This window comes from Scyliorhinus canicula, chromosome 7, assembly GCF_902713615.1.
Source record: "Scyliorhinus canicula chromosome 7, sScyCan1.1, whole genome shotgun sequence".
In the NCBI taxonomy this organism is placed as follows: domain Eukaryota; kingdom Metazoa; phylum Chordata; class Chondrichthyes; order Carcharhiniformes; family Scyliorhinidae; genus Scyliorhinus; species Scyliorhinus canicula.
The window spans coordinates 81,350,386-81,376,386 of record NC_052152.1 but is presented as its reverse complement, the minus strand read 5'-3'; the positions used below and the strand labels follow the sequence as shown (position 1 = coordinate 81,376,386).

Sequence of the window (26,001 nt, the reverse complement as noted above, 5' to 3'; positions counted from 1 at the left end):
TAACTCCATCTGCCATTCATCGACCCACTGGCCCAATTGGTCAAGACCCTGTTGCAATCTTATATAACCACTTCACTATCCATTAAGCCACCAATCTTGGTGTCACCTGCAAACTTACTAACCATGCCTACTACATTCTCATCCAAATCATTAATATATATAACAAATAACAGTGAACCCAGCACCAATCCCTGAGGCACACCGCTGGTCACAGGCCTCCAGTTTGAAGAACCACCCTCCACAACCACCCTTTGGCTTCGGGTGCCAAGTCCAATTGGCTACCTCACCTTGCATTCCATGAGATGTAACCTTTTGCAAAAACCTACCATGTGATACCTTGTCAAAGGCCTTGCTAAAGTCCATGCAGCCAACATCGACTGCACTGCCCTCATCTACCTTCTTGGTTACCCCTTCAAAAAACTCAGTCAAATTGGTGAGACAAGACTTTCCCCTTATAAAGCTTGCTGACTTTGCCTAATTAGCCCTTGCCTGTCTAAATGCCTGTAGATCCTGTACCTCAGAACACCCACAACAGAAGTAAGGCTAACCGGTCTGTAGTTCCCAGGCTTATCCCTACAGCATTTCTTAAACAAGGGCACAACATTTGCTCCCGTCCAATCTTCAGGCACCTCTCCTGTGGCTGTCGATGATTCAAATATCTCGGTTAGGGGGCCGGCAATTTCCTCCCTAGTCTCCCACAACGTCCTGGGATCCATTTAATCAAGTTCTAGGGATTTATTTATCTTGATGCACTTTAATACCTCCAGCACCTCCTTCTCGGTAATATCTACACTCCTCAAGACATCACTTTTTTATTTCCCTAACATTCGTGCCTTTCTCAACAGTAGGTACTGATGAGAAATATTCATTTAGGACCTCTCCTAACCCTGTGGATCTACTTAAGAGGCCCTATCCTTTTACCCTTTATGTATCTGTAAAATGTCTTTGGATTTTCCTTTGCCTTACCTGCCAAGACAATCCCATGTCCCCTTTTTGTCCTCCTGATTTCTCTCTTAACTCTAGTCCGACAATCCCTGTACTCTTCAAGGGATCCGTTTGATCCCAACTGCCTATGCATGTCATATGCTTCTCCTTCCTTTTGATCATGGCCTCAATATCCTGAGTTATCCAGGGTTCCTTCCTTCTACAGGCCTTACCCTTCACTCTAAGAGGAATGTTCTCACCTTGAACCCTAGTTAGCACCTTTTTGAAAGCTTCCCACTTACCAGCTATCCCCTTGCCTGCAAATAGGCACGCCCAATCAACTTTTGAAAGTTCCTGCCTCATACCTTCGAAATTGGCCTTGCCCCAATTTAGAATTTTTACTTTTGGGCCAGTCCTATCATCCTCCATAGCTATCTTAAAACTAATGGAATTATGGTCACTGGTCCCAACGTGATCCCTCACTAACACTTCCGTCACCTATCCTTCCTTATTCCTCAAGAGGAGGTCAAGTTTTGCCCCCTTTCTGGTCGGGCCATCCACATTGTGGTAAACCACTGTTGCACCTCTATTAGAGGATGTACAGGTACTACAGGTACGTTGGTAGTCCCTGAGTATAAATATGTGTGTCCTCCATGCTGCAGCCATTTCTCCAGCTGCTGTGGGAGGCCATACATCTTAGAGCAATAAAGCCTCAGTTGTATCCAACTCAAGTTTTTATGCAATTGATCATGCATCACACATATTGAATGAGGAATTCTTCCTGAATACACTTGACAAATTTCTCTCCATCCAAAGCCCGAGTGCCATGGTTGTCCCAGTTAATGTTGGGAAAGTTAAAGTCTTTCAACTATTACCACCCTATTTTTCTTGCAGCTATCTGTAATCTCTTTACATATTTGCTCCTCAATTTCCTGCTGACTATTTGGGGGCCTATAGCACAGTCCTATCAAAGTGATCTCCCCCTTCTTATTTTTCAGTTCTACCCTACAGACTCAGTGGGAGAACCCTCAGATATCTCCTCTCTCTGTACTGCCGTGATACTGTCCCTAATCAAAAACGCAACTCCCCGTCCTGTTCTATCTTTCCTATAGCATCTGTATCCCGGAACATTGAGCTGCTAGTCCTGTCCCTCCTTTAGCCAAGTTTCAATAATAACTATAATATCCCAGTCCCATGTATGTATCCATGCCCTGAGTTCATCTGCCTTGCCCGTTAGGCCTCTTGCATTGAAATAAACGCAGTTCAATCTGTTTCTCTGCCTTCCACTTTTCTCCTTACTGACTTTTGTTTCTATCCCCTCTTGACTACACTCCGACTACTTCCTGCTTGGTTCCCATCCCCATAGAATCCCTACAGTCCAGAAGGAGGCCCAGGAGGTCTAACCTAACCTGCACAACTTTGGACTGTGGGAAGAAACTGGAACACCCAGAGGAACCAGATGCAGAGACAGGGAGAATGTATCCACAGACAGTTAGCCAATACCAGAATCAAACCCAGGTCCCTGATGCTGTGAGGCAGCAATGCTAACCACTTTACCACCATGCTGTCCATTAAAGGGAATACTTTTACCTTCATCTCACATATTTAATTTGATCATGCTGACAGACCCCTTTGATACCTGTGAATTTGTGTTGTCACCGGTTTTCAGTTGGGAACATGCTCCCTTTTGACTCAGAAGGTTGTGGGTTTGTGTCCCATGGACGTGTGCAGAAATATCTAAGTTGAAACTCCAGTGCAGTTTGCACTGTTCAAGGTGGTTTTCGATGAGACCTTAAGCTGAGGCCCCACCTGCTCACTTAGGTGAATGTAAACGCAGTATTTTGAGGAGGAGGAGGGTCATCATCCCTTATGCGTTGGCCAGAATTTATCCCTCTTTTCATCAGCAACACCGCAAAAGGATCAATCTATTCGTTAAGACATTGCTGTGTGTAGTGCTTGTTGGGTACGAATGACCTGCCGGATTTCCGATAGTAAAGTCACCATAGTCCCAGGTGACCATAGGCTGCTTTCCCCTTTGACGGGAGAGATGACTGGTGGTGATTTTAACCTGAGGATCACCACACCTCAGGCAAGGGGCAAGGATGAGAGGTGGAATCTTCATGAATAACCTCAGATGGTAGGGGAATTGAACCTGCGCTGTTGGCCTCGCTCTGCATCACAAATCAGCTATGCAGCCAACTGAGCTAAACTGGTCCCATATATTGCAACACTAACTGTGGACATGAATCTCTGGCTGCTTTGGGCTCTCGCTTGAGTGCAACGTGGTCAGTGAATGCCGGGAGAGGCCTGAGGCCAGCCTCCCGAGAGCCTCCGCGCCTCCCGGGATTCTCCAAAGCCCTGCATGTCCGAATGATGCTCATGGAGGTAGGTCATAAACCTACTTACGAACTACCTACGCCGATCCACTGGCCTCCTTCGGTTCACCGGCCTCCCTAGGGAGACTGCAGCCAGGCGGTGATCAGTGCTGGTCCAGCTGAACAGCACCTGGGGGTCACCCATGTCAGCGGAGCCCCCTGGGTGGTCAGGGTAAGTGCAGGGTGGCTCCCTGGCCCTCCCCCTGGAACGCGTACACCTTGGCACTGCCCAGCTGTCACCTTGGCACTGTCAAGCCAGCACGAGCTTTGCCCGAGTGCCAAGGTGTCCTTGCCAAGGGCCAGAGAGCAAGGGGGGCCATGCCCATAAAATGAAGGGTGGCGGGGATTGAAAGGGGGGGGACTGCGGGACAGGTAGATCGGGGCCTCCCGAGGTTGAGTGGGTGTTGAGTGGGGGTCCTAGAAGGAAGGGAGTTCTGTAAGGGGGCTTGGGGGTATCCTCACTTGGGGGGTGTGGGGTAGTGTCCTTATGTGTGGGAGGTGACATTGCCCATAGGTGGAGAGTGTGGAGGGCCCACAAATTCACTTAAAGATGGGTCACCCTTTCAAAATGGCAGCCCGATCTCGTAGTTCAGCTCCCCAGTCCTAAATGAAATTCGAAATGTGGGCTAAACCGGTCAGAAACTCCCCAGGGCCCCAATGCACCTTTAATTACCACGAGACGAGAATGGTGGAACAATCGAGGCTTTATTAAACAAGATGTTGTGCCTCCTGTAGCTGGAACCAGAATGGCTGCAGCGCAGGAGAGCACACACTTTTATATGCCGCCTGCTGAGCGGAGCCAGCAGGCAGGGATTTACCGTTATACCTGTAATATACGGGCAGTGCCTTAATACATACAATATGGCACTAGTGGTGACTACCAAATTCACCCCGTTTTAAAAAAAAAAAAAATCCGGCGGGGCTGACAAAAACATTACAAATTAAGTCTGTCGGGGGCTTTGACCCTCCGCGAGGGCCTCAGTCCTGGTGGTGATGTGGTCGGCGACGTGGTCACCTGCGACTCCGGGAGCGTGTTGTTCTCGTCTTCGTCACCCCCGAGTCAATCCAGTGGGAGGACGGATTCTGCCAGGGTGGGGGCTGCGGTGAGGAGGGAGGGTGAGCTGGAGGGAGGGTGAGCCGCAGGGGTGAAAGAGGCAACCGGGGGGTGGGGCGGGGGGGGGGGGGGGGGGGGGAGAGTGGTGTCAGGTTGGGGGTCATGGCTGGGGACCCAGCCGGTGCCAGGCCCCGGAGGGAGACCGCGTCTTGGCGGCCGTCGGGATGTGCCACGTAGGCGTACTGCGGGTTTGCATGTAGGAGGTGGACTTTCTCGACCAAGGCGTCCGATTTTTGGCTCCACACATGCTTCCGGACGAGGACGGGCCCAGGACTGTCAGCCATGTTGGGAGCGAGACACCAGAGGTGGACTTCCTGGAGAAGGCAAACACACGTTCGTGAGGGGTCTCCTTAGTGGTGGTGCAGAGGAGCGACCAGATGGAGTGGAGAGCGTCAGGGAGAACCTCCTGCCAGCTGGAGACCGGGAGATTTTTAGAATGCAGTGCCAGCAGGACGGCCTTCCAGACTGTCCCATTCGCCCTCTCCACCTGCCCGTTTCCCCGGGGGTTGTAGCTGGTCGTCCTGCTCGAGGCGATACACTTGCTGAGCAGGAACTGGCGCAGTTCATCCCTCATTCATCTCCGATCAATGTGAATGTAGGTGGGGAAACCAAATAGAGTGAAGATGCTGTGCAGGGATTTGATTACCGTGGCAGAAGTCATGTCGGGGCATGGGATGGCGAAAGGGAACCGGGAATACTCGTCAATTACGTTGATTAAGTACACATTGCGGTCGGTGGAGGGGAGGGGCCCTTTGAAGTCCACACTGAGGCGCTCAAAGGGGTGGGAGGCCTTCGCTAGATGCGCTCTATCTGGCCGGTAGAAGTGCGGCTTGCACTCTGCGCAGACTTGGCAGTCTCTGGTGACGATCCTGACCTCCTCAATGGAGTAGGGCAGGTTGCGGGCCTTGACAAAATGGAAGTTCCAGGTGACCCCCCCTGGTGGCAGAGGTCATAGTGGAGAATCCGGAGTCGGTCCACTTGTGCGCTGGCACATGTACCGTGGGATAGGGCATCCGGGGGCTCATTGAGCTTCCCCGGTCGATACAAGATCTCATAATTATAGGTGGAGAGCTCGATCCTCCACCTTAAGATCTTGTAATTTTGATCTTGCCCCGCTGTGTATTATTAAACATGAAGGCAACCAACCGTTGATCAGTGAGGAGAGTGAATCTCCTGCCGGCCAGGGAATGCCTCCAATGCCGCACAGCTTCCACAATGGCTTGGGTCTCCTTCTCAACGGAGGAGTGCCGAATTTCGGAGGCATGGAGGGTGCTGGAAAAGAAAGCCACGGGCCTGCCCGCCTGGTTGAGGGTGGCGGCCAGAACCACGTCCGTGCATCGCTCTCCACTTGGAAGGGGAGGGACTCGTCGACCACGTGCATCGTGGCCTTGGCGATGTCTGCCTTGATGTGGATGAAGGCCTGGCGGGCCTCGGCCGTCAGTGGAAAAACAGTGGACGTGATGAGTGGGCGGGTCTCGTCCGCATAATTAGGAACCCACTTGGTGTAATATGAGAAAAACCCCGGGCAACGTTTCAGGGCCTTGGGGCAGTGGGGGAGAGGGAGTTCCAGGAGGGGGCGCATGCAGTCGGGGTCAGGCCAGAGGACTCCATTTTCCACTACATAGCCAAGGATGGCTAAGCGGTTGGTGCGGAACATGCATTTCTCCTTATTGTAGGTGAGGTTAAGGAGTTTGGCAGTATGGAGGAATTTTCAGAGGTTTGCGTTGTGGCCCTGCTGATCGTGGCCGCAGATGGTGATGTTATCTAGTTATGGGAAGGTGGCCCGCAGCCCGTACTGGTCAACCATTCGGTCCATCTCTCGCTGGAAGACCGACACCCCATTGGTGACGCCGAAGGGAACCCTAAGGAAGTGGTAGAGGCGGCCATCTGCTTCGAACGCAATGTATTGGCGGTCCTCCGGGCAGATGGGGAGCTGGTGGTAGGCGGACTTCAAGTCTAGTGTGGAAAACACTTAATACTGCGCAATCTGATTGACCATGCCAGATATGCGTGGGAGGGGGTACGCGTCGAGCTGCGTGTACCGATTGATGTTCTGACTGTGGTCAATGACCATCCTGAGCTTCTCCCCAGTCTTCACAACACTACTTGAGTTCTCCAGGGGCTGTTGCCGGCCTCAATGATTCCCTCCCACCAGAAGCCGTTGGACCTCCGACCTGATGAAGGTCCTGTCCTGGGCACTGTACCATCTGCTCCGAGTGGCGACGGGTGTGCTGTCCGGGGTGAGGTTCGTAAACAGGGAATGTGGATCGACCTTAAGGGTCGTGAGGCCGCAGACGGTTGGGGGGGGGGGGGGGGGGGGGGGGGCAGTGGTCCGCTGAATTTCAAAGTCAAGCTTTGGAGATGACACTGAAAATCCAGGCCGAGTTACAGGGCAGCACAGGGGTGGGGGAGGACGTGGAGCTGGAATTGTCTGAACTCTACGCCCTGAACGATGAGGGTCGTGACACAATACCTCCGGATTTCAACCGAATGGGATCCGGAGGCCAGGGAGATTTTCTGGGTGATGGGGTGTACCGGGAGGGAGCAGCACTTTACCGTAGTGGGTGTATGAAACTCTCTGTGCTCCCAGAGTCAAAGAGGCAGGTCGTCTCGTGCCTGTTGATCTTCACCGCCGTCGTAGTGGTCACAAGGTTGCGGGGCCGAGACTGATCCAGGGTGATGGAGGCGAGTTGCGGAAGATGCTGGGGGGTCCCGGGCTGGTCAGCGTGTAGCGGTAGGCGGTGAACGGTCAGACGAGTAGGGGTCCTGAGGCGCGGTCCAAAATGGACCCGAAGATGGCGGCGCCCACAGGGCGCACATGGCGGGCGGCATTAAAGATGGCAGCGCCCACGGGCTGCACGTGGCTTGCGAAGGGGAGGATGGCGGTGCCCCTGGGTCGCACGTCGGGGGTGTAGAAATGCCAGGCCTGGAAACAGCTGTGACCGACCGGGCCTGGCAAACGGAAACAAAATGCCCTTTCTTCCCACACCCGTTGAGCGCTGCCTGGGGTGTTTGCTTTGTCCACAAAAATAACACTTGGGCCCCCAAAGTTGGCTGGCTGCCATGCGGCGCAGGCTTGAGGTGAGCTGGAGTCAGCAGCTGGTAGGGCCTGCGATGCCCACGAGGGTGCCCTGCAGTCAGGGGTGTAGGAATGCAGGTTACGGGAGGCCACTTCTAGCGAATTAGCAAGCTGCCTAGTCCCCACGAGATCGAGCGAACCCCCATCCAATAGTCGCTGGCGGACATCGTTGACTTCATGCCCATGACGTAAGCGTCTCGAATTAAATGTTCAGTGTGTTAGACTGCCGAAACTGTCTGGCAGTCACAGTTCCTCCCGAGGATCTGTAGGGCCCGTAAGAAATCATCCAGAGTCTCCCCGGGGAGTTGCTGTCGCGTGTCCAGGAGGTGCCTCGCGTACACTTGATTCACTGGTATACCGTAATGTTCCTTCAGGAGTGTCATCGCTTCGGAGTAGGTGGGCGCATCCCGGATGAGGAGAAAAATGTCAGGTCTCACCCGTGAGTAGAGGACTTGGAGCTTCTGCCAGTCCGAGGGTTCTTCATTGGCTGCTCTGAGGTAGCCTTCGAAGCAGGCTAGCCAGTGGTCGAAGGTGGACGTGGCGTTTGCTGTGTGAGGGCTCAACTGCAGGCAATGAGCCTTGATGAGGAGATCCATCTTTTAAAATCTTGTTCAATAAATTGATCTACTGTCAATTACCACGAGACGAGGATGGAATAATCGATGCTTTATTGAACAAGATGTTGTACCTCCTGTCGCTGGAACCAGAATGGATGCAGCGTAGGAGAGCACACACTTTTATACGCCACCTGCTGGGCGGAGCCAGCAAGGAGGGATTTACCGTCATACCTGTCATATACGGGCAGTGCCATAACACATACAATATGCCACTAGTGGTGACTACCACAGGCCCAAAACGTGACTACATGTCCTTGAATAGAGGTGGGGAACTCACTGGCAGAGCCAGCGGGAAACTCTCTGAAAACCAGCCACAAATAAACTTCGAAATTTGGGTGTGAATCGGGCCCCATACTTTTAAAGTACTCCTTTGGCTGCAAAGTTCTTTGGGGCGTCCTGTGGTTGTGAAAGGCATTATATAAATGTGAGTCTTTCTTTAACCTTATGTATGTGAAAAAGAAAGTTTTCATTTCTCTCCAGTGGATTTTGTTGGATAATTGAAAATCCCAAAAGAAGGATTAAAGTTAAAAATCATTCACATGTTCTGCCATATATTTTAATAATTTGTTGAGTAGTCAGTTTAAGTACCTATTTGAGAAGTACTGGGACTCATAAGTTTATGGAATGTATGTACATTTTAACAGTGCTGACATGCAGTCTTTACTGCAAAATACTGATAACAGTATGGATTGCGTAACTCTTTCCTCCCCAATCTGCCAATTAAAAAACTGATGGATTTTCTTGGAGTATTTGTATTCTCAATAGCTCACACTTTGTGTTGGGGGTCTAAGCAGAGTTTAGTGCAGGTCATGGGTAGGACATAGATCAGGATCAAAATGGAAGGGAATTGATCAATTGCATCACCAACAACATCAATATTAACTTTCATGAGTTGAGGATTCATAGAATCTCTACATTGCAGAAGAAGGCCATTCGGTCCCTTTAGCCTGCACTGACCCTTTGAAAGACCACCCTATCTTGGCCCAAACCCCTGTCCTATTCATGCAATCCTACCCTAAGGGGCAATTTAGCATGGCCAGTCCACCTAACCTGCACATCTTTGGACTGTGGGAGGAAAGGTGAGAACCTGGACAAAACCCACGCAGACACGGGGAGAATGTGCAAACTCTCCACAGACAGTCACTCAAGGCCAGATTCAAACCCGTGTCCCTGGTGCTGTGAGGCAGCAGTGCTAACCACTCTACCACCATGCTGTCATGCAAAACTTGCCGACATTGCAGATATAACTTACAGTACTTTTATTCAGCTATCCAAGGACCTGGCAACATCAGTGGTTGTTTATCCGATCAGGCTACTTTTGAATACATTATTCCTCTGAGTTTGGGTTACTTGAATTTAGTAAAAGCCGGGCTACTAGGGACGCAAAGGCCAGGACACCGGCCTCTTTCGCCTCCTGCACTCCCAGCTTCACCGCCACTCCAAAAATCGCGAGTCCCCACCCTGGTTTGACCCTGGATCCAACCACCCTCGACACCGTCTCCGCCACCCCCTTCCAGAATTCTTCCAGTTCTGGGCATGCCCAGAACATATGGGCATGATTCGCTGGACTCCCCGAACACCTGGTGCACCTGTCCTCACCCCCAAAGAACCTACTCATCCTAGTCCCGGACATGTGGGCCTGGTGCAGCACCTTGAATTGGATGAGACTAAGCCTCGCACATGAAGAGGAAGAGTTGACTCTCTCCAAGGCATCCGCCCAAGTCCCGTCCTCTATCTGCTCCCGAAGTTCCCCCTCCCATTTAGCCTTCAGCTCCTCCACTGACGACTCCTCCACCTCCTGCATTACCTTATAAATGTCAGACACCTTCCCCTCTCCGACGCACACCCCCGAAAGCACTCTGTCCATCGTCCCCCGCAAGGGCAGCAAAGGGAACTCCTCTACCTGTCGCCTAGAAAACACCTTTACCTGCAGGTATCTGAACATGTTCCCTTGGGGGAGCCCAAATTTATCTTCCAGTTCCCCCAGGCCCGCAAACCTCCTGCCAATAAACAGGTCCCTCGATTTACTGATGCCCACCCTTTGCCACCCCCTAAATCCCCCATCAGTGTTCCCCGGGATGAACCGATGATTTCCACCTAATGGCGCCTCCATCGAGCCCCCTGTTTCCCCTCTATGCCATCTCCACTGTCCCCAGATTCTTAAGGTCGCCGCCACCACCGGGCTCGTGGTACACCTCTTAGGAGAGAGCGGCAACGGCGCCGTTGCCAAGGCACCCAGGCTCGTACCTCTACATGACGCCATCTCCATTCTTTGTGACATATAAATATTGATCAATGAAGACATGGGGCGGGATTCTCCCATGCCGCGCCGTATGGGAGAATCGCCATTCGCGCCATTTTTTCCTGCGAGCAGCAGAGAATCGCGCCATTTGCGCTGGCGCGTTTGGCGCGGTACCGGTCATGGACCGCCGATTCTCCGGCCCTGATGGTCCGAGCGGCCGAGCGGAAACGGCAGAGTCCCACTGGCTCCTTTCACACGTGGAACTCTCCACGTAGGGTCAGGGGGGCGGCTTGTGGCGGGGGAGAGGCACTCCTTCACCGGTGGGGGGAGGGGGCCTCCGATGGGGTCTGGCCCACGATTGGGACCCACCGATCGGCAGGCCGGCCTCTCCAGCCCCGGTCCTATTTTATTACGCGTCCGGCCCCTGAACCCCCACGCCATGTTGCGTCGGGGCTGGCGCATTGAAGAAGTCCCCCGCGCCTTCACGGGTTGGCGCGGCCCTACTGTGCATTCGCGGGTTGGCGCCGCCCCAGTGCGCGCCAGGAAATGAGGCTGGAGTGGCATGAACCATTCCAGCACCGTGCTGGCCCCCTGTGGGGGCCAGAACCGCTGCGCCCGTTTTGCCGTTCACGACAGCGTGGACACTCTGTCCCGCGATCAGAGAATCGCGCCCAGGGTGTTTACGACGCTAAAGCAGGAAAATATTTTTTTAATTTGAATTTAGTGTACCAAATTATTTTTTTCCAATTAAGGGGCAATTTAGCATGGCCAATTTATCTACCCTTTGGGTTGTGGGGGCGAAACCCACGCAGACATGGAGAGAATGTGCAAACTCAACATGGACAGTGACCCAGCGCCGGGATCGAACCTGGGACCTCGGCGCCATGAGGCAGCAGTGCTACCCACTGCGCCACCATGCTGCCCCTAAAGCAAGAAAATGTTGAGCACATCAGTGATTATTGTGGTCTGGATTTTACCAGCCCAATGGAGACAGGCTGAGAGTTGGGAAAACAAATGAAATGATAGTGGAAGGAATCGGTGGGGAATTATCACTGAATATCCAGTTATATCAATTAAGGGTAATTTCCCAGCTCCACCAGCATTTTGCCCCTGTCTGAAAGCGCTGCTGTCAAGTTGGCAGGCAGCCATGTGGGGAGGCTGCTAGGTAAAACCGGCAGCATGGGTGTTCCATCCCCTACCCACTCTTCCAAAACCAAATCTCTCACAACCCCATTCATCCACTCCCAACAGTTGGAATCTGCCTGTTTGTCCCAAGCATGGTAAAAAAATTAATTTACCTGATTTTGGGCTTCCTCTCCCGCTTCCTGCAGCCTCATTATTGGCCACCTCAAATAGTTTTTAATATTTGTTAATATTAACTGTTGGTATATGATGAAGCAAATAAAAAAAAATATCTTTATTATTGTCATAAGTAGTACATTAGCACTGGAATGAAGTTACGGTGAAAATCCCCTCGTCACCATACTCTAGCGCCTGTTCAGGTACACTGAAGGAGAATTCAGAATGTCCAAATTACCTAACAGCACATCTTTCGGGACTTGTGGGAGGAAACCGGAGCACCCGGAGGAAACCCACGCATTCACGGGAAGAACGTGCAGACCCCGCACAGACAGTAACCCATGTTGGGATTCGAACCAAGGACCCTGGCGCTGTGAAGCAACAGTGCTAACCATTGTGCTACCATGCCACAGCATGTCTCTTACCTTTAGTAAGTTTATTCTGCAGCGAACTCAGCGGAGATGCAAACCCCATACAAATTCCCCACAGCAAATGGTTCAACTGTGTCCATTTATTCTCATGGAGGTTGAACCAAAAGTCTTTACCTTTCTTTAATAAGGCGATTAGCTTAATCATGTAATTTCTGAAGCATACTGATACATTGACACATGGACAACAGTAATGCGGTTGAGATGCTGCGCCATGGGCTGGCATATGTGGGATGGGGTAGCATTCTCAAAATGCTGGTGGTCCCAGGGGGTTGGCCTTTTAATCAGTCACTGCTGGTAAAATGCAATCGATGGCCATAATAATTTGAAGAGCCCAATCCTATTTAACCTCAGAAGCTAAGTAGACTTAGGCTTGGTTCGGACTGGTTGGGAGGCTGCCTGGGAAATACCAAGTCCAGTATGCTTTTGCTGCCAGCAGAGACTATTCACATCACCCACTCACCACATATTGATAGACAGGCAATCTTCTCTTCCATCTGGCCCTTACCTCCCTCTCCCTTTCCCCAAAACAACACTTCATCTGAGTTTCATTCTCCAACTTACTCTCTCCCCAACCATAATTAACTTCAACCCGGGGTCCAATACTTCCTTGCACAAGTTTGCATTGAGCTTTCAGACCTGGGCGTGGGACTTCCTACCTGCAGAGGAAATCCAATTCATGTTTTTTTTATGGAAAAATAAGCTAAATCGATAGTGCATCTAAAATGCTAAAATCATATTCCTTGCTCGTGTCTTAAAGAGGATGAGAAATATTTTGTTTTCTTAATTTGAAACTTCGTCTCAATTTTTATGATTCCCACAACTTCCTTGGAAGAATTTCTAAAAATCTTCTTAAATATTCTTTTTGAGGTTTTACAAGGGTCTTTCCAGGAGCAACAGAGTGGCCTGAATTATCTCACCACAGCTGCAGAAGAGGTATCGAGAAAAGCCCCAGCAGAGGTCAGCCAGAAATATCGATCAGAGCTTGAAGGAATTGTTGGCCGTTGGAAGAAGTTGAGTGTTCATTTGATGGAACAAAGCCAGAAACTCGAGGAACTGATGGCAAAGGTTCTGCAGTTTCAGGTTGGTACAAATTCTGGATTTTCTTGTAATGGATGAAGAACATGGCAAGCCAAATTGCATGTTGATTTGCACCTCACAACAATGGTCATGTCCAACTGCATCACTGGTGGAATTAGTATACTTAAGTATTGGCATCAATTGATTTTGAAAGAGAATATATACACACAACTAAAATGTGTAACTTGATCCAGTCTGTTGCAGAGTAATTGAAATTGTAGGCAGGGGCCACGGATCCAAGACATAGCATTAACACTAACAAGTTCAGAGATCACCCAGTGCTTATACTACCCAGTTGAGAGATCAGCTGGGATTAACACTGCCAAATTCAGGGATCATTCAGTATTAACGCTACTCAGTTCAAAGATCATCCAGTGTTAACAAAGCCATGTTCAGAGATCACCCAGTGCTATCAATGCCGATTTCAGAGAGAACCCAATGCCGATTTCGGACAGCACCCAGCGTTAACAACGCCAATTTCAGAGAACAACCAGTGATAACATTGCCGAGTTCAGAGATCACTCAATATTAACAATGCCGATTTCAGAGATCACCCATTGTTAACAATGACGATTTCAGAGAGCACCCAATGTTAACAATGCCGATTTCAGAGATCACGCTGTGTTAAAAATGCCGATTTCAGAGATCACCCAGTGTTAAAAATGCCAATTTCAGAGAGTACCCAGTGTTAATAATACCGAGTTCAGTGATTGATTTCAGAGATCACCCAGCATTAATGTTTGTAAAGAACAAAGGGGATGATATGTGTTTAGAAGGTCCAAGACAAGGCTACAATGCTCATGTGTGCGTTGTAGCGGTGTTTATTAAGGAAGAGGAATCTGACTAAATATAATTGAAGTGCCGATGGTATAGGTAATTTATGGAGTAAAATTATTGGGCAGGATATACTGACAAGATTGGCTGTGCTTAGACTGGATAAGTCATCTGGTTCAAATGGATTACATCACAGGTTCCGAAAGGAAATGGTGGTGAGGATAGTGGAAAGCTTTCCATGATCAGAGGATTGATTGGGGAGTGATAATGCAGCCTGATTACTCAAGAAAGGATGTAAAACAGCCCAAGCAACTACAGGCCAATTAGATTAACAACAGTTGTGTGGAAGGTGTTAAAAACAATGTGTAGTGAATCACAGTAGCGTAATTGACACTGTATTACACATGTTGTACTATGTCTCTGAAAGCTCGGAACACGGACAGTTGCGCTGCTCTGCCACTAGGGGGAGATGCACTGGGAGTGTACAGGAGTTTGTACTGGGCTCCACCCACGGCTCCTCCCCCTAACTGGAAGTATAAAGGTTGATGCTGAGAGCCTGCCTGCCAGTTCATCTGGAGTTCATCTTGTCACAGGCAGACTTTGTTGGAAGACGATTAAAACCACTGTTCTCTTCTAACCACGTGTCGCATGAATTGATGGTCTCATCAATTTAATCGTCTTAAGAAACAGTAAGGAATGACCATGGAATCAGCCCTCAAGCCTAATCGACTGGAACTCGACCCGCAGGATGCAGAGGCGAAATAAATACTTTTGCATTGGCTCCGATGTTTTAAGGCCTACCTGGCTGAAGCAAGCACCACAGAAACGACGGAGGAGCAGAAACTCAGTCTACTGCACGCGAGGGTGAGCCATCGTATATCTACTCAGCTAAACAGTACCGGCTCATATACAGAGACCCTGGCCCTACTCGATAGAATGTATGTGAGGCCTATCAATGAGGTCTACGCGCTTTTTTACTACTTGCCGCCAGCGCCCTACAGAATCGCTAGAAGAATTCCTCAGAGGCTTAAAAGCCTTATCCCGGGACTGTAATTATCAGGCTGTAACTGCTGCAGAACATAGAGAACTTGCTGTCCGCGATGTCTTTGTTGCAGGCCTTAAATCGAATTACGTGCGCCAGCGACTGCTGGAGAAGGGGGCCCTAAATTTAGAAGATACTGTTGAACTCACTACAACTATGGAGGCCTCATTTCGTAGCCTCACCTCGTTTCCTGCCGACTGCGCAACCCTGTCATGGGCCCCCGACCAGCGACTCCCTCAGGCCTGCGCCGCGCAGCCACCCAGCCTGCCACTTTTGTGGCCAGCCCCAGCACCTATGGCAGCACTGCCCGGTCCGCAACGCGACCTGCAGCAGCTGCGGGCGAAAAGGCCACTACGCCAGAGTGTGCCTGGCAAGGAAGGCCACAGCCCCTAAACCTCCAGCGGCACAAAGTAATCGCCCTCCGCACTCGCAGGCCCTGGAACGCAGCAGCCTATGCCCCGACTCCGCCCCCACCCGCCACGTGCGATCCATGGGGGCCGCCATCTTGGCGGACCCCCACCACGCGGTCCACCACGGGCGACTCATGGTGGACGCCATCTTCCTCGCCGCCCGCCACATGCGATCCACGGGGCGGCCATCTTGGGCCCCATCCTCTCCACATTCAGAAAACTCAATTGAAGACTGCGACCTCAGCGGGCACTCATCGCGGGGCCATCCCAGCGCAGCCGACCGATCCGCCGACTACCCTCAACTCAACGCAGTCACACTGGACTACTCGCGCCCAAAGCATCTCCACAACTCGATGACGACAGTCCAAATCAACGGGTACAGTACACCATGCCTTTTCGACTCCGGGAGCACTGAGAGCTTCGTACACCCAGATCTGGTAAGACGCTGTTCGCTCCCCGTTTTCCCTGCACGACAAACTATCTACCTCGCTTCGGGTTCCCACTCTGTCCGTATCCAAGGGCGCACTGTCGCAACTCTAACAATCCAAGGCGCTAGCTACTCTAATTTCCAACTATACGTCCTGCCCGAACTCTGCGCCCCACTCTTATTGGGACTCGAATTTCAATGCAATCTCAAGAGTCTCACCCTCAGCTTCGGCGGACCCCTACCCCCACTCACTATCTGCAGCCTAGCCACGCTGCGAATCTCCCCCCCTCCCCTCTTTGCCAACCTCACTCCAGACTGTAAACCCATAGCCACTCGCAGCAGACGGTACAGCCTACAGGACAGGGTGTTCATTCGATCCGAGGTCCGGAGGCTTTTACGTGAGGGGATCGTAGAGGCCAGTAACAGTCCCTGGAGAGCTCAGGTGGTGGTCGTCAAGACCGGGGAAAAACTCCGCATGGTCATAGACTATAGTCAGAGTATTAATCAGTTTACGCTCCTCGACGCGTACCCCCTTCCCAGGATTGCAGACATGATGAATCAGATCGCCCAGTCTCGGATTTTTTCCACGGTGGATCTGAAGTCTGCATACCACCAACTCCCAATCCGCCCGGAGGGCCGCCACTTCACGGCATTTGAGGCCGATGGCCGCCTCCTCCACTTCCTCCAAGGTCCCCTTTGGCGTCACAAATGGGGTTTTGGTGTTCTAACGAGCAATGGACCGAATAGTGGACCAGTACAGGCTGCGGGCCATGTTTCCGTACTTGGATAACGTCACCATCTGCGGCTATGCCCAGCAGGACCATGATGCCAACCTCAACCGATTTCTCCAGACGGCCCAGAAGCTTAGCCTCACATACAACAAGGAGAAATGCGTTTTCCGCACAACCAGACTAGCCATCCTCGGCTATGTCGTGGAAAATGGAGTCCTGGGTCCCGACCCGGACCGTATGTGCCGCCTCTTAGAACTCCCTCTCCCTCATTGTCCCAAGGCCCTCAAACGGTGCTTGGGATTCTTTCCGCATTATGCCCAGTAGGTCCCTCAATATGCGGACAAAGCCCGCCCACTCTTTAAGGCCACACTTTTTTCCCTGTCAGCTGAGGCTCGCCAGGCCTTCAACTGCATCAATGAGGACATCGCCAAAGCTGCCATCTGGGTGGTGGATGAATCCGTCCTTTTCCAGGTTGAGAGCGATGCCTCAGAGGTAGCTCTTGCAGCCACACTAAATCAGGCAGGGAGACCGGTCGCATTTTAATCCCGAACCCTCTCCGCTTCGGAACTTCGACACTCCTCAGTCGAAAAGGAAGCACAAGCCATTGTGGAGGCTATTCGTCACTGGAGGCACTACCTCACGGGTAGAAGGTTCACCCTCATCACCGACCAAAGATCGGTTGCCTTCAAGTTTGACAACTCGCAAAGGGGCAAAATTAACAATGACAAAATTCTGAGGTGGAGGATCGAACTCTCCACCTACAAATACGAGATTATATATCGACCGGGGAAGCTCAACGAGCCCCCAGATATCCTGTCCCGCGGGACGTGTGCCGGCGCACAGAGCGACCGCTTAAAAGCCATCCACAATGACCTCTGCCACTCGGGGGTCACCTGACTCGCCCACTACATTAAAGCCCGAAATCTGCCTTTCTCCACCGAGGAGGTAAAAGCCATCACCAGGGATTGCCCGATCTGCGCGGAGTGCAAACCGCACTTCTACAGACCAGACAGGGCCCACCAGGTCAAGGCTTCTAGGCCCTTTGAACGCCTCGATATCGATTTCAGAGGGCCACTCCCCTCGACTAACAGGAATGTGTACTTCCTGAAAGTCATAGTCGAGTTCTCCCATATTCCCTTTGCTACCCCGTGCCCCGATATGACCTCCCACACAGTCATTAGGGCCCTGCATAGTATCTTCACCCTGTTTGGGTTCCCCAGCTATGTACACAGCGACCGGGGTTCGTCCTTTATGAGCGACGAGCTGCGTCAGTACCTGCTCGGCAAGGGCATCGCCTCGAGCAGGACTACCAGCTATAACCCCAGGGGGAACGGGCAGGTGGAGAGGGAGAATGCGACGGCCTGGAAGACCGTCCTACTGACCCTCCAGTCCAGGAATCTCCCGATCTCCCATTGGCAAGAAGTCCTCCCCGACGCGCTCCACGCTATTAGGTCCCTCTTATGTACCGCTACCAACCAGACCCCTCGCGAGCGGCTCTTTATTTTATCCAGGGGCACTACCACAGGGGTTTTGCTCCCGGCATGGTTGAAGACACCGGGCCCAGTACTCCTCCGGAAGCATGTCAGGGCGCACAAAACTGATCCACTCGTAGAGAAAGTGCTCCTACTGCATTCAAACCCCCAGTACGCCTTCGTAGAGTTCCCTGACGGCCGTCAGGACACTGTATCCCTCCGGGACCTAGTACCTGCAGGATCCAACCCCCCCACTACCACCGCCGAGGTACCCCTCACACTACATCCCACCCAACTCGCCCCCATGCCCACGCACCTACCAGTTCGCTACAGTTTTTGCGCGCACCCGCGCCATCTAGCTCCTAGCACCCCCAGTCCCCAGTCGAACCAGACGCGTACGAAGCTCGGGCGGAATCGCCACCGGAGTCCGCCATCGTACCCCAACCGACGGTGCTCATCCAGCCACCAGAAGGGGCTGTAACCCCGGTGCTCCACCGATCACAGCTGACAACCCGGCCACTGGACAGACTCAATCTGTAAGCCACCACCCCCGCCGGACTTGATTTTTTTTACAGGGGGTGAATGCGGTGAATCACAGTAGCGTAATTGACACTGTATTACACATGTTGTACTATGTCTCTGTAAGCTCGGCACACGAACAGTTGCGCTGCTCTGCCACTAGGGGGAGATGCACTGGGAGTGTACGGGAGTTTGTACTGGGCTCCACCCACGGCTCCTCCCCCTAACTGGAAGTATAAAGGTTGATGCTGAGAGCCTGCCTGCCAGTTCATCTGGAGTTCATCTTGTCACAGGCAGGCTCTGTTGTAAGACGGTTAAAACCACTGTTCACTTCTAACCACGTGTCGCGTGAATTGGTGGTCTCATCATAATGATCATAGAAAAAACTCAGATGTTTGATTTAATTAAGGATAGCCAACAATTGTAATGAAATCAGATTTGTAAAAGGCAGGTCATGATTGATGAATCCAACTAAATTTTTGATGAACTAATTGAGAATGTTGGAAGGGAATGCAATGAATGTTGCCCATGTGGATTTTGTTCCAATACCAGCTGATACTACTGGACAGTGAGGTCCCAGAGCAAAACCTCGGCTCGATAGATTGTAACCTTTATTTTTTCACCAAGGGTAAAGAGAGTCTCAGGACAGCCGATTAACTTTTAACAAATAATAAAACATTTATTAAACTTGAAAACCTAATTGTAATAGACTACTCTTTCACCTCAGCCATATCTTTAGTGATATATAGACTTATAAGGATAACACAAGTTACAGACTATATCTTATATCCTAATGTTCTTGACAAGTACACAGCCCGTGTAAACCAGCAGGTGAAATGTGGTCAGACTCACCATGCACAGAAACTAAGTGGCAGATGCTGCCCAAAAAACTTCTGTGGATTTCTCATCAAATTTCCCCAGATGCTAGTCACACTGTGAGCCAACTGGTCCCACTGGAACTCAGGCTTTCACAAAGGTTTCCAATCAGCACTCCCAAAGAACACACTTTGGAATCTTCTCCCAAACAAAACTTTCTCTCTGATGCCTTCACCAAGGACCTACATCCAGTTTTTCAACTTCCCGTTTCTGTATTCTTCTGCTTGGAAAACAACGTGCATTCAAATGTTCACACAATCTCTCGGATACCCATTCAAACCAGCAGAAGACTGCTGCTTCAGTGGATGTATTACAATGTCAACTTCCTTTTCCACCTCAGATGTCTGGCTTCTCACTCGCCTACATCTCTAAATCTGCACCTTGCAGTCCCGTTTAGCTGGGGGTCGCTTATTACTCCTTTAACTTAAGTGAACTGTTTTTTGTCCCTTTGACTTCAGCCTTCCTGGGACTTATCTCGTTTATTTCCCTGGTTTCTGGAACTTTCTGTTCTTTAGCTTCTTGTACTTGCTTCCTGCCCCTTACTTTATTCTCTTGCCTTTACTGGCAGCTTCTGTGAAAAGATTCTTGCTTTTCAGTTACCTGGTTTCAACTGAACTCTTAACTGCTTCTGTTTTTCCATTGTTTAATTACACCTTTAATTACAATGCAAGCAAAGTTTTAGATGAAACTAAAACCTGTAGACTTGCACACAACTTCATGTGTTCAACATGAAGTTAAACTAAACTTTCAACCCTTTCTTAGAACACAAATATTGAAACTCAATTTATGCTTCAACGTAAGCCTTATTCCTCACAATTTACAGTAAAAATTTGGCAAAGTCTATCGTAAAAAGCTGGTTAATAAAAATAAGTCTAATTGAATAGGAGGGCCAAATTGAGGATAGGAGAAAGCAAGCTGGGACCAGTGTTCTGGCGAAAAGAGTAAATAGGGTGGTCAATAGGACTTTAAACTAGAGATTGGGGGGAAGGGAAAGTCAGGGAACCAAGAGGTGAAGGAATCAGTGGGAAGCGTAGCTGCTTAGGATTACAAAAAATCACGAAAAGACAGAGCTCAGGAGAGGTTACGATAGTCCCCATCTCACAAAATATGACACAGTGTATGGAAAGGCTCAGTAAACCAAGGTCCACCACACTAAGAAAACAAAAAGGGACAGTCAATAGGGAATTAAAGGTGCTATATTTAAATGCCCGCAGTGTACGGAACAAGGTAGATGAGCTTGTGGCCCAGATTGTGACTGGCAGGTATGATGTGGTAGGCATCACAGAGACGTGGTTGCAGGGGGTTCAGGACTGGCAGTTAAACATCCAGGGATTTACAACCTATCGAAAAGACAGAGAGGTGGGTAGAGGGGGCGGGGTTGCCTTGTTAATTAGAAATGAAATTAAATCAATAGCACTAAACGACAAAGGGTCAGACGATGTGGAGTCTGTGTGGGTAGAGTTAAGGAACCACAAAGGCAAAAAAAACATAATGGGAGTTATGTACAGGCCTCCTGACAGTGGTCAGGACCAGGGGCACAAAATGCACCACGAAATAGAAAAGGCATGTCAGAAAGGCAAGGTCACAGTGATCATGGGGGACTTCAATATGCAGGTGGACTGGGTAAATAATGTTGCCAGTGGACCCAAAGAAAGGGAATTCATTGAATGTTTACAGGATGGCTTTTTGGAACAGCTTGTGATGGAGCCCACGAGGGAACAGGCTATTCTGGACTTAGTGTTATGTAATGAGCCAGAATTGATAAAAGATCTTAAAGTAAGGGAACACTCAGGAAGCAGTGATCATAATATGGTAGAATTCAGTCTGCAATTTGAAAGAAAGAAGGTAGAATCAGATGTAAAGGTTTTACAGTTAAATAAAGGTAATTACAGGTGCATGAGGGAGGAACTGACGAAAATCGACTGGAAGCAGAGCCTAGTGGGAAAGACAGTAGAACAGCAATGGCAGGAGTTTCTGGGAGTAATTGAGGACACAGTGCAGAGGTTCATCCCAAAGAAAAGAAAGGTTATCAGAGGGAGGATTAGGCAGCCATGGCTGACAAAGGAAGTCAGGGAATGCATCAAGGCAAAAGAGAGAGCCTATAATGTGGCAAAGAGTAGTGGGAAGTCAGAAGATTGGGAAGGCTACAAAAACAAACAGAGGATAACAAAGAGAGAAATAAGGAAGGAGAGGATCAAATATGAAGGTAGGCTAGCCAGTAACATTAGGAATGATAGTAAAAGTTTCTTTAAATACATTAAAAACAAACGGGAGGCAAAAGTAGACATTGGGCCGCTCCAAAATGACGCTGGTAATCTAGTGATGGGAGACAAGGAAATAGCCGAGGAACTTAATAAGTACTTTGCGTCAGTCTTCACAGTAGAAGACATGAGTAATATCCCAACAATTCAGGAAAGTCAGGGGGCAGAGTTGAATATGGTTGCCATCACAAAGGAGAAAGTGCTAGAGAAACTAAAAGGTCTGAAAATTGATAAATCTCCGGGCCCAGATGGGCTACATCCTAGAGTTCTAAAGGAGATAGCTGAAGAAATAGTGGAGGTGTTAGTTATGATCTTTCAAAAGTCACTGGAATCAGGGAAAGTCCCAGAGGATTGGAAAATCGCTGTTGTAACCCCCCTGTTCAAGAAGGGAACAAGAAAAAAGATGGAAAATTATAGGCCAATTAGCCTAACCTCGGTTGTTGGCAAAATTCTAGAATCCATCGTTAAGGATGAGATTTCTAAATTCTTGGAAGTGTAGGGTCGGATTAGGACAAGTCAGCATGGATTTAGTAAGGGGAGGTCGTGCCTGACAAACCTGTTAGAGTTCTTTGAAGAGATAACAAATAGGTTAGACCAAGGAGAGCCAATGGATGTTATCTATCTTGACTTCCAAAAGGCCTTTGACAAGGTGCCTCACGGGAGACTGCTGAGTAAAATAAGGGCCCATGGTATTCGAGGCAAGGTACTAACATGGATTGACGATTGGCTGTCAGACAGAAGGCAGAGAGTTGGGATAAAAGGTTCTTTTTCGGAATGGCAACCGGTGACAAGTGGTGTCCCGCAGGGTTCAGTGTTGGGGCCACAGCTGTTCTCTTTATATATTAACGATCTAGATGACGGGACTGGGGGCATTCTGGCCAAGTTTGCCGATGATGCAAAGATAGGTGGAGGGGTAGGTAGTATTGAGGAGGTGGGGAGGCTGCAGAAAGATTTAGACAGTTTAGGAGAATGGTCCAAGAAGTGGCTGATGAAATTCAACGTGGGCAAGTGCGAGGTCTTGCACTTTGGAAAAAAGAATAGAGGCATGGACTATTTTCTAAACGGTGACAAAATTCATAATGCTAAAGTGCAAAGGGACTTGGGAGTCCTAGTCCAGGATTCTCTAAAGGTAAACTTGCAGGTTGAGTCCGTAATTAAGAAAGCAAATGTAATGTTGTCATTTATCTCAAGAGGCTTGGAATATAAAAGCAGGGATGTACTTCTGAGGCTTTATAAAGCACTAGTTAGGCCCCATTTAGAATACTGTGAGCAATTTTGGGCCCCATACCTCAGGAAGGACATACTGGCACTGGAGCGGGTCCAGCGGAGATTCACACGGATGATCCCAGGAATGGTAGGCCTAACATACGATGAACGTCTGAGGATCGTGGGATTATATTCATTGGAGTTTAGGATGTTGAGGGGAGATCTAATAGAAACGTACAAGATAATGAATGGCTTGGATAGGATGGACGTAGGGAAGTTGTTTCCATTAGCAGGGGAGACTAGGACGCGGGGGCACAGCCTTAGAATAAAAGGGAGTCACTTTAGAACAGAGATGAGGAGAAATTTCTTCAGCCAGAGAGTGGTAGGTCTGTGGAATTCATTGCCACAGAGGGCGGTGGAGGCCGGGACATTGAGTGTCTTTAAGACAGAAATTGATAAATTCTTGATTTCTCGAGGAATTAAGGGCTATGGGGAGAGAGCGGGTAAATGGAGTTAGAAATCAACCATGATTGAATGGTGGAGTGGACTCGATTGGCCGAATGGCCTTACTTCCACTCCTATGTCTTATGGTCTTATAAGTCATGATAAATGCTTATTTTTTTAGACTGGAGGTTGGTTGACAGTAGTGTTCCAGTGTCAGTGCTAGGACTTTTTGCTTTTTGAATTTGTATGAATGACTTGGATGTTGGGATACAACAATACCAAACTTGGAGGTTCGGCAAACAGGGAGGGTAATACCAGTTGGCTGCAATAGGACATCTGCTTGCAGAATGGGAAGGCCAGCGGCAGTTGAAATTTAATTTAATGTGGAACTGTGAGGCAATGCCTTTTGGCAAAGGAACAGGGAGAGGCAATATAGACTTAATGGCACAGTTCTAAAGAGTGCTCAAGGACAGAGGAACCTGGGAGTGCGTGCACATAGATCTTTAATGGTGGCAGAACATACAGAGAGTAGATAGCAATGTATACGGAATCTTAGCTCCACCTGATGAAGGAGCAGTGCTCTGGAAGCATGTGATTTAAAATAAACCTGCTGGACTTTAACCTGGTTTTGTGAGACTTCTTACTTTGTAAATAGAATCATTAAGTACAAAGCAGGTGAATTAAGATGAGCTTTTGTAAAGCTCTGTTTGGACTACAACCGGAGTATTGGGTTGAGTTCTGGCCACCGCACTATAGGATAGGCATGGGGACCTAGAGAGGGTGCAAAAGAGATGTTCCTGAATGGTTCCAATTTTGGGGACTTTAGCTACAGGGAGTATTCAGTGAAAGCTGTGGTTGCTTTCCTGACATATCATGACTTTAATTGCAATTAGTTTGAATGAATCATAGGTCCTACAGAAATTTCTGAAATAGTCCAAATAGGAAAGCCAGAATCAGGTTCTTTTGAATGTTTCCTGCAATGTACACGTTGCAAAACTGCATCATAATGTGCAGCATTATGCATTCCTAGCTAAAATAATTTGCAAAATAAAATAGATCACAAAAATAAAAGAATAGAATGCACAATACAACAGGAAGTGTTTAAACAATTATTGTATACCCACCTATAGGACAGTACCTTTTGATTGACCATGCACCATCTGGTGGCAGAAGTTGATTGGTGCATATAGCAGCGGAAGTCCTCAGACTGTCTGCACCAATCAACTTCTGCCACGAGATGGACGTTGATGTGAGTTTAGCAGCAAAGCCAGAAGCAGAGCCAAAAGGAGAACCAGCAGCAGGAGCTAAGGAGAGGAGCAGAAGAAGCAGATCACAGGGACTAATATAAGAACATTGGATGGGAGACAACAGCTAGGAGCAGTGCCAGAGCACGAGTCAAATCAGGGTGGAAGTGGGGCTGATGGTGAGAGCAGAAGCACATTAGGAAATGTCATGTGAGGAGGCAGGCCACAGATGGGAAAGTCTGTGGCAAATGACATTGAAATGAAACTGGCATCATTAAATAAAAATGTTGACACGATTAATGGTGTTAAAGTGACACAACCTGAGCCAACGTTAAGCAAGGACAAGAATCTGGGGTTCTTGTTGGTGCAAAGGAGATTGATGAGAGATTGATAATGACCTGGATCTTGCTGCCGACGAGGATGTTGGAAGCAGAGATCATCAATAATTTCCAAAGGAAATTGGACGAGCACTTGAATGAAATAAAATTGAAGGGTCACGAGGATAGAGTAGGGAGTTTCACAGCAAGTTGGCACAGACTCAATTGGCATTCTTCTGTGCCATGAATGACTTTGAGGACATTCAGTTCATTGTGTCCATACCAACTCCCTGCACATACCACACTGCCCATCTACTCCCTTACCCTTTCCCTGTACTATAGTCATATTTCTTTATTCAGGTGCTCATCCAATCTTCATTTAAAAGTCATCGCATAATCTGTCTTCATTCAGGGTGGCACGTGGCTCAGTGGTTAGCACTGGGACTGCAGCGCTGAGGACCTGGTTTCGAATCTCGGCCCTGGGTCACTGTCCATGTGGAGTTTGCACATTCTCCCCGTGTCTGCGTGGATTTCACCCCCACAACCCAAAGATGCACAGGTTAGGTGGATTAGCCATGCTAAATTGCCCCCTAATTGGAAGAAAAAATAATTGGGCACTCTAAATTTTTTTTTTTAAAGAATCTGTCTTCATTCACTCTCAGGCAATTGATCCCATTTCTACGCCACTAGCTACAATTAAAAAATGTTCCTCCTGTTGCAATTGCTTCTTTTGCCAATGACCTTAAATTGGTGGTCTTTGGTTTTCAACATTTCTGCCAATGTGAACAGCTACTCTGTTGAGACCCACATGAGTTTGAATACCCCTATCAAATCTAATCTCAACTATACCTTCGTTAAGCCCAGGTTCTCCAGTATATCCTAATAACTGAAGTCTCTCATTTCAAGAATCGTTCTTGTAAATATTTTCCACCCTTTCTAAAGTCTTCACATCCTTCATAAAAGATTGCCCAGAATTGGGCGCAATAATGCTGCTGAGACTGAGCCAGTATTTTATAAAGGTTGATTATAACTTTTTTTTGTACTCATGGAATCATAGAATTTGCAGTGCAGAAGGAGGCCATTCAGCCCATCGAGACTGCACCGCCCCTGGAAAGACCAC

General features: G+C 49.1%; 1 protein-coding gene across 10 annotated transcripts in view; it reads left to right on the top strand.

Annotated features, from left to right (window-relative positions):
• Positions 1-26,001, top strand: part of dmd (dystrophin) — a 2,667,466-nt gene that overhangs the window by 1,122,431 nt on the left and 1,519,034 nt on the right. For all 10 annotated transcript variants that reach the window (XM_038802261.1, XM_038802266.1, XM_038802267.1 and 7 more), the window contains one exon: positions 12,949-13,161. In XM_038802261.1, coding sequence (XP_038658189.1) covers positions 12,949-13,161 — 213 coding nt within the window. The remainder of the gene's footprint in view (positions 1-12,948; positions 13,162-26,001) is intronic.